Source organism: Pocillopora damicornis, chromosome 7 (genome assembly GCF_964200805.1).
Source record: "Pocillopora damicornis chromosome 7, jaPocDami1.2, whole genome shotgun sequence".
Classification (NCBI taxonomy): Eukaryota; Metazoa; Cnidaria; class Anthozoa; order Scleractinia; family Pocilloporidae; genus Pocillopora; species Pocillopora damicornis.
Genome location: NC_142676.1, coordinates 9,418,925 through 9,428,359, shown reverse-complemented (window position 1 = coordinate 9,428,359; position 9,435 = coordinate 9,418,925). Strand labels below are relative to the sequence as shown.

Genomic DNA, 9,435 nt, shown 5'->3' with positions numbered 1-9,435 from the left:
TGCCAAACAAAGGACGACGATTTATTAACTAGACGCTTCTTTATACATCGAAATGACTGTTTTAGTAAACTAACTTCGCCGAATTCGTCCCTTTTTACTCTAATTGCGGTGGTTTTATTTTGATAAAAGAAGATCACCCACCACAGCATCTCATTTATACATGAAATGTCTAGCCATTATACGCGATGTAGTTTCCAACAAAGGACGATAATTCACCAACCTGACGCTTCTTCCATATATTCCCCCACCCACCCACCCCCCTCCTCCTCTTTTTCCCCTCTGGCCAAAGCATGTTTTAAGGCAGTTAGGAAACGCCTGATAACACGACAAAAATGTAATGTTCTAGAAATACGAAACTATTAAGTAAAATATGCAAACATTGTATTCAGCATAATGATCTACATTGCATATCACTTTTTATGTTGTTTAAAACTTCAATTTAACTTGGCTTGTTAAAGTTCTGTAAGCTCTTGGAATCTTTACGTTTATTTGATCGGCAGGGCTGTTGTTGTTGACAGTTTACGGCAATTTGCGAAACCAAATGAAGCCAAACGGAATGACTCAACTCATCCTTCCGGCCGGCGATGTTTTCCGCACATAATTTCGTTTTGCAAATTGCACATTCCATTCTTAAAATTACAGATTTCCATTTTGCAAATTATAGATTTCCTTTTCGCAAATTGCAGATTTCTAATTTCGCAGGCCATAGACTTATAGATCTCCGTTCCGCAAATTACAGATTTTGAGTTCATTTGCTTAATTTGCTTGTTCATTTTGAGTTCATTTGCTTAATTACATCTAGTTCGCATACTACTGATTTCCATTTCGCACCTTACATATTTCCATTTCGAAAAACTACAGTTCTACAGATTTCCATGTTTTCCTTTTCCAAATTAAAGATTTTCACTTCATTTCACTAGTTACATGCAGTATTTTCATTTCGTTACGTGGACACCGTAGCTTGGGTTCCTGATGAGTTTTGATTTTGTTTTGCAGTCTGAGACATAAAGTGCTCACGATCGTAAAACATAACTTGTGTTCTTACATTACAGGAAATTATTTGCATTACAGATCTCCAAGGCAGTGTAGATGTTTTTTAATAAATCTTAATCCCCCTTGTACCTTTGATCTCTCTACCTAAATCATATATTTGCAGTCTAGAATAGGCCATCAAAAAATATATTTGGTAGAATGTGCAACAAACGAAGCCTTAAATGATAAGGTTAACATCTAACTATAACACAGGCATCTCGTGGTCCTTCCAAAGATTGCGAGGAAATAGACAATTATTATATGTTCTGAATGATTAAGCTCAGAAAATTTCTTAGCAAATCCCAAAAAAACCATCGGTGGAACTAAACTAACTGGCCGTAAATTTTAAAGACTGATTTCGCAATCTTGATTTAACAATTTCTCTCTGATTTAAATCGAAGGGCGTTCTTAACTATGTTTTTAAGGCTTACTGCAATGGAGGTAAAAGGAAAGTTATTGAAATCGCAGGTGATCAAAATATAACTTTCACTGTAACACAACTCTTTCATTAAAAAACAAATAATTTTTCTGTGCAAAGAGTCTGTTAGATAATTGGAAACGAAATTTGACCTTTTTCTTGAGACGAAGAACAGCTGTTTAAACTGCAATATTGCATATCATCGAAAAAAAACCCTCGACGTGTAAATCTTGAAAACATACAAGCCAAGATCTCTGAAGATACTCACAACCTTTCTAGGAAGTTTATATAAATATACAAATTGTCTTAGAGTTCATGGTACGAACAAACCTAACTAAAGATGTCGGAGAAGATACCCAAACATTGGAAAACATAGTTTGTGTTGCCGGCTGGAAAGATGATATAAACAACCATTTGATGATCATCGGAACAACAAACATTTTTTTATCCTTTTTGGCTTTTCTCGGCAATACTCTGATTTTGGTCGCCCTTAGCAAGGAATCTTCTCTTCATCCGCCAGCCAAACTGTTGTATCGTTGTCTGGCAATAACTGATCTCTGCGTCGGTCTCATATCAGAGCCTTCGTCTGTTGTTTATTGGCTGTCCTTAGTTCGTGAGGATTGGAAACTTTGTCACCATGCTCTGAAGATGAGTTTTCTTAGCTACTATATTCTTTCTTTAGTTTCTCTCTTAACGATGACCGCAATAAGTGTGGACAGACTTCTCGCCTTGTTGCTGAGGCAGAGATTCGGGCACGCTGTAACTCTGAAACGAACTTGTGTAATTGTTGTCATCATTTGGGCTTTTTCGATAACCGCTGGGATATCGCACGTTATAAATTACCGCGTGGCCGGCTGGTGTAGCTATGGTGTTGTATCGCTTTGTATCATAACAGCAACGTTATCGTACATAAAAATTTTCTGTGCTCTCCGACAAAATCATGTACGAGGGCAAGTTTTTTTTCCACCACAGCCGGGCAAACCAGTTCCACTGAATATCATTCGATACAGAAAGGCTGTATACAGTGCACTGTGGGTGCAGTTGGCACTGATCGTTTGCTATCTACCATATAGCATAGCGACAGGACTTTTTCAATCTCAAAATGAACTGTCCCCGTTGGAGTTTGTAGTCTTGGAAAGTACAGTAACTTTAGTTTACTTAAACTCATCGCTTAACCCGTTTCTTTATTGCTGGAAGATTGCTGAAGTAAGAAAAGCAGTGAAGGAGACAATCTCAAAAGCACTTTCCTCTTTGCTGGGTTATTCTATTCAGAACAATTAACAACTGATTAAAAAATCTCTCTAGCAAATCGGTTTTCGCATCAAATTCAATAGAATAGAATGAGAAAAAAGACTCAGTCCGCCGACGAGTTTTCCGGATCAAGATGGTGGACTAACGCAACTCGGAATAGGAGGAATAGTAGTAAAGGACTACAGTATCTTATTGGTCCATGCTAGTAGCAAGATGAATAACTCTTCTCTTCAAAAGTAGTAGCTTGCTCCAACACACACAACCTTCATGTAATTTTACGAAACACGCAAAGGGAAGACTTTGATCGAAGAGCTCTTTTGATGTATGCTTAGGTTACATGTATGCTAAAGATACCGAAAAAAATAATATTCTAATAAGGGTATTTGCGCTCTCGCTAAGATTTCATTGGAAAGAAGGGGAAAAATTCAATCTTCTAGAGTCCAGCTTCACACATCTTTAACACGACTCCAAAACTGTATAATAAACATCCCCAATCTTTTGAGTCATCCTCTTAATTCTACATGAATCCCTAATATTTGATGTTACGTCTTACTATTATTAGCATTATTTTTAGCATTATTTCTTTATTTCTTTGATTTAATTTCTTTTAACACTACCTAACCTAAGCAAAAAATTCGTGACCAAAGTCACTCGGCGCTAATTGTTTATGTTAAAGTGAATTTACATTAACAATTCCAGTAAACAAGTTCTTCTGTTTGTTTCAGTTATAACTTTAACTATCCTTATAGAGCCTTTGGTGATGAGTACTTTTATTCATGAATATTGTTGAACTTTTGAATAAACAGGACATTATTATGAATGTTATTCAAACTTTTCTCAGCTGTTCCTTGCTTGACATGATTTCCAATTAGTTGAACTGAAAGATAAATATGACTTTCTTGACACTTGTGTCTTTTCCCATGCCTTAATGTGAAATTTTAGAACGCCGAATGTGTCTATCGTTGATTATTTCATAGTTACCCACAGCTAGTTAATTTTTTTGTTTTTTTTGTTTTGTTTTGTTTTTTTCTGCCAAGAAGGAGAATTAAAACATTTGATATCTGAAGTGACCCCATAGGTTTTTTTTAAGGAGTCTCCATGGGGTTTTTTAAACGCGCGCCTGAAAAAGAGTTCAACCGAAAAGAAAACACCATGGGAAAGATTGCGAAAAGCGACAGATTCGAAAGTTTACACTTTCTCAGATATAGATCCTAGCAAAGTTCTGTTCTATTACGTAATGCCTTGTGATAAAGACAATAGGGATCTGTCGAGCAAGATTTAGTTTCTGTTGTGATGCGAATGGTAATTTCATTAAGACAGAACACCTTTACACTTAGTAACAAACCAACGGCCATGATTTTTTCCTTCCTTATTTGGTTTTTTTCTTTTCTTTCTAGCATTCTCGTGTAAATTTCAAGAAAAATTTTTTGAATTTCATCGAACAAATTAATCAGAGAAGCATTTGTACATCAACTGTTTGTTCCAAAGAAAGTCATCACCTATAGTCATTCGTCGCTTAAACCTTATTCCACCTGCAAACTGTTATTGCTGATACTGGCAGACATTGTCACTAACGATTGCCATTGTCATTAATGTTCGTTTTGGTTGGCTCATGTTGTAAAGGCCCGTAGGACTTCTGTGCGTGGGTTCTAGCCCCAGACTGGAAAAAAAACTTGGGGTCTATCATAATAATTGAGACAAATGTGCTTTGTAGTGACACTAAAATGCACCTGCATGGTATAGTTTTCGCTACTAGTAGACACTGCTTATAACGATTGCTTTATATTCATTGACGTTACGTAATCGTTCTCTTATTTTTGAGAAACGAACTTAATTCTTTTATTACTTTTCTTTAAATTAATTTCATTGCGTAACATTTGTGAAAAAAGAAAATGCTGATTTTTGTATTTTTGCCTTCCTAGATCATTGCCGGCGGTTCTCGTTTGGCTCACCTTTTCATAACAAAGCACTTGTTAACCATGTGATCAAGAACATAACATTAGGATTTGGAATGCGAGGTTCCTGTAGAGGGCGATGCACTTTGGACGATAACTGTGTGTCATAAAACGTAGGTCCTCCAATAAAAGACCAAGTTTTGTGTCAGCTGAGTGATTCTGATCACATCCAGCATCCTAAAGATCTTGAATCTCTAGAAGGGTTCGTGTATCAAAACAGTGAGGTGAGATATTTCGACTGCATACGATTCTATCTTAATATTTGGGTTTTCCTGATACTTCTTGTTTATCTATCCTTTCATGAAAATTTGTAATCTTTTCATCGGCTTTCAGACTAACCCCTTTGAACTTCAAACTGAAGCTTTAAGTTAGGATATATCACTTCTTCTTAGAGTTTTAATAATTTATGAATTGTGTCTGTGATTTATCGACAGAACTCATGCTTAAATAACCCATGTCCTCAGAATATGACCTGCTTAAATGGGTTTACGGAAAAGGGTTACCTCTGTGTATGTCAGTTTGGTTATACTGGGAAGAAATGCAAAATAGGTAAGTATACCTATAAAAATGAAGATGAATACTAAATTCTTAGCTCTACTGGTGACCACACTGAAGTGGAGCTCTAAATTCTGATTTGAATTCCCAAATATGCAGGAATTGCTCATAATTTGATCAACTTCCAGTCACAGTTAACTTGCACTTGTTGGAATTGTGTCAATTCTGATAAATTTGTTCAAAAATGAAAAGGGACCATTTTGATTATGTGAAGCATGATAACTGGTCTCTAAAACAGTTTTTTTTCTAAATTCCCAGATATTTTATCAAACTACTCCATTCAGAACTAGATTTCTGAACAAGATGCAAATATGCCAATTGCGTTACCAAGTTGCTGGAATGATTTTTAAGAAGTCCAAGTTCCCCTAAAAATTTTTATGTGAGGAACTTTACATGGCATGGTTTATTCTCAACAATTTTTTATCAATCTCATCTTTTCCCTAGGAACTAGCTGCAGCGATCTGCTTGACTCGCAAGTGACAATCCTCTAGTGAACTGATTTACCGCAACTGATGAATTAGGCTGATAGACTGAATTTAAAGACCAATTCCAAAGCTAATCGTTCAACTTACGTCATGTCAATTCAAATTTAAGTTTTTTCGAGAATTATTAGACAGGGTGGGTCTGACTGTTTAACACCACAATGATTAGTTTAGTATATGTCATGATCACGAACTGAACTCAAGAACCCAGCTTTGGAATACGAACTCTCCCTGATCCAGTCTTTCTTACTAATATCCTATCTAAAGCTTAAGTTGAGTTCCTGAGTTGAGTGCTAGATGTGCTATATTAAGAGGAATATCCACTGGTAAAACACATATTGATCTTACGTCAACAAGAATGATTCATGTTTAAAAAAGATTCGAATTTACTTATTTCAACTATTCTCTCATGTGATATCGAGCTCACTGACTTAATCATCCTATCTAAGTGAGTGTGAAGAACGATATGGGTAACATAGAGGACGCAAACTTTTTCTTTGCTAGTTTGAAATGATTGCTATACAACCTGTGAGTATAGCCACATTGAAATTCCCATCAAGGCCCATATCGGTTTTTTTTGGATACTTTAAAATCAGCTGCTCCTGTTGTTCAGGTCCGAAGGCAACCGAGCCTATTCCTTGAATGTGGATTCATTGTCATTTCCTGTGTATTGTCACATAACTGGTCTTGGTGAGTGCGGAGGTGCCGGATGGACGATGGTTATGAAAATAGATGGGCGCAAGGTACATGAAAGTTTTCAAAACACTAATAACTTCCTATCTCTTTAGTTGAGTCTGTAAGTATATTTTTTCCTAGAGGGAACTCAGGCGAGTGTGGTGGAGTCATGCATTTGCAGAAGAAAAGTCATGTAGCAGATTTTTTTTTAAATTTTTAATAAATAAATATAGCTGGCTTTGAGCAACCATGCAGCATGAACTGAAAAACTGTTGATGATAAACCTTTTTCTAATTCTTATAATAAAACAACTTGTCGGCCTTAAGTCTGTTCAGAGGGTCGTGTAGACGACATTTACATGTCATATGAGGCCTTTTTTTCCAAAGTGTTTTTGATTTAAGGAAGTTTGAGACCCGTATAGTTTGAGTGACACTCCACGTTGAGACATGCAAAGTTTACAGGAGTAAACACTGAGTGATTTTTCATTATCGGGGCTTGTTTTCATATCACGCGAAAACTAGAGTCAAATAGTTGAAAAATGAAATCAAAGAACTGATATCCAGGCTGTCATATTATGGAATCAGATTTAGAATGCTTTTGTGTGACTGATTAAGCATATTAAGAATGGCGAGAGAACGGAATTGAAGTAACCGAAATTGGTGTTAATGTTTCAGAGAACTTTCCATTATGATTCCAAGTATTGGAGCGACAAAAATTCCTTCAACTTACCAGGAGGAAAAACTGGGTTTGACTCGCAAGAGACCAAGTTACCGACATACTGGAATACACCTTTCTCCAAGATCTGTCTCGGTATGAAGGTTGACCAACAGCTCAACTTTATTGTCATTAACAGAGAGGCTGAATCTTTGTACTCACTGCTTGCTGATGGAAAATACCGCAATACCTCATTGGGTCGGGACACATGGAAGACGCTGATAGGCTCGCAGGCTTCCTGGCAGCTTCACTGCAACATGGAGGGCTTCAATTGTGATGGTGTAAAGACTAAAACAAAGATTGGGATCGTTTCTAACGAGTATTTGAATGACTGCGATCAATGTGATTCAAGAATTGGTTTTGGTGGCGCAGGAGTATATGACGATAATAACTCATGTGGTAACGTTGCTGTTTGGAACCCTGACAATGGTGACAAATACATTAAAGCCATGGGATACATTTTTGTTCAGTAGAATAGCTTTTAACTTTTACCTGTGATATGTACAACAGACCTTTTAAGGAAGCGTCCACCCTGATGGCCTGATCCATTTGCCAGTCATCAGCATCTAAAAAAATTTGTTTTTTTAAAAAGGCTACCTTTCCGTTAACGTTACATAAAACCATCGAGATTCTTGTAGAGGACTGTTGAAAATTGTAAAAGCCATCTCAAGGATTGTTAATATGTCAAACCCAAAAATGATCCCTTTGCTCCCCTCCAAAGCGGCTCTTCATTATATCATGGCCATTTTATTGCAGATGCTTTCCTTATAAACACGGTTGAGGTCTCAAATAAGGAAAAGACAAACATGTCATATTCCATCACGTTTCTGATCGCAGCGGAAGCACAGGGTTATATTTTCGTAAGAAATGCGGAAAATGGCGCAATTTCACAGAAGAGAGAAAATCGATGGCACTATGTTTATTTCTTTTCCTAATAGTTGAGTTGGTGCAGGTTGGATTTGTGTGGTTCAGACAATGGCAAGCCGAGTTATGGGTACTTTTGTTGCTATCAGTCGTCGCGAAACTACATCGCGTCTTACACTTCGACACTTATTTAAGCGGATTAAACTCAGTGCAGTAATTTACTTGCTTTACTTTTACTGATATTTTTAGTTAATTATCCTTTATTTATGCATTCGGAATGCAAAGTTAAGACTAGAGGGCTTAAAGTGTCATCGATCCCCCTTCATAAAGCGATTTTTTGAGCCTGGTAAATCGCAACCTTTTTATGTTCTCTTGGTACTGCTTACCTTTGAAATTTTCATTTTTGACCTAATACTGACAAAAATAAGCTGTCATGTAGGCTCTTTCAGTGGTTCTATGAAGTGTTTTGTGGTTTTCAAAATTGTTTCATCATAAATCACTATAATTTAGGGGCGTGATGTCGACTCGAACCCTACTTGCAATTCGCGGGAAAAAAAAGAACCTCTTTATCACGTTTCTGTTAAGGACAGACAAACTGTGAAGGGGGCCCTCCGCCATTCATATTTTAAAGCCATATTTTATCTTTTCACTTTAAGTGAATATTTGCCATGGTCATGCATTTTAACGTGTTTGTAGATTTGCTTGAGATATTTTCGTAAACTGATGTGATTTTAGATGAAGCCTCCAATGGTGACAGTTCACAGTCGTTTATATTTCAATCAAAAACGAATTTATGCACCACTGTGAGCAGTTGCTGCTGCACTAGCAGTTGAAAAACAAAGAAGCGTTTTTACATTGTTGGTACATTCTCAGCAGGCTTCTATGCGGCTAGTATCAGCTTTCCGACGTAGAAGACGAAGACTACGCTTACATAGAGCTCGCTTTCGAAACTGTCCTTGGTCGAGGTCCCCGCGTCCGGCGGAGTTATATATGGTTCGAGATTAGAACCATGTATTTTACTTCGCTTTCTTTTTATCCTGCCGATCTTTTGGTTGCAGCTTGCACCACTTGTGCTGGCTTCGATAATTCCAGTGGAAGGAGAGCTACTCGTTGAAGCCAATTGTTCTTCAAATTGCCGCCTGTGAGTGGGCTAGGGTACGAGTCAGACACTCGCTTAAATTCCTCGTTTCCCTCAAACGAAAACTGAGGGTCAGATGGACAAGGAAGAAAATTTGTGTCCTGCCATCGCGGGTGAAAGACTACACTAGCGGACAAAAATGTATTTTTTCCCTCTTAAATTTATCTAGACATGTCTTACGGACGATGACGGTTCAATGGTTTAAAAAACAAACTTGTTTGGTTTGCCAAAATTTGGAAGCCTCCGATGCAGGATATCGGCACCTTTGAAGATTGGCAAAATTTTGTTCACTCGGGCCTAAGTACGTAATTTACAAAACTCCACATTAGTTCTTCTATTTGTTGATATCCT

General features: G+C 37.2%; 2 protein-coding genes across 2 annotated transcripts; both read left to right on the top strand.

Annotated features, from left to right (window-relative positions):
• The first annotated feature begins 1,012 nt into the window (after nucleotides 1–1,012).
• LOC149042435 (melanocortin receptor 5-like) lies at nucleotides 1,013–3,605 on the top strand. The gene has a single exon (XM_089212973.1). It carries the CDS (start codon nucleotides 1,766–1,768, stop codon nucleotides 2,729–2,731), a length of 966 nt encoding a protein of 321 aa, XP_089069099.1. The 5' UTR covers nucleotides 1,013–1,765; the 3' UTR covers nucleotides 2,732–3,605.
• A 92-nt stretch (nucleotides 3,606–3,697) lies between these two features.
• On the top strand, nucleotides 3,698–8,427 carry LOC149042434 (putative skeletal organic matrix protein 5). Its single transcript, XM_089212995.1, has 4 exons — nucleotides 3,698–4,880; nucleotides 5,091–5,205; nucleotides 6,307–6,436; nucleotides 7,043–8,427. Exons 2-4 carry the CDS (start codon nucleotides 5,111–5,113, stop codon nucleotides 7,553–7,555), a joined length of 738 nt encoding a protein of 245 aa, XP_089069121.1. The 5' UTR covers nucleotides 3,698–4,880; nucleotides 5,091–5,110; the 3' UTR covers nucleotides 7,556–8,427.
• Nucleotides 8,428–9,435: the final 1,008 nt, after the last annotated feature.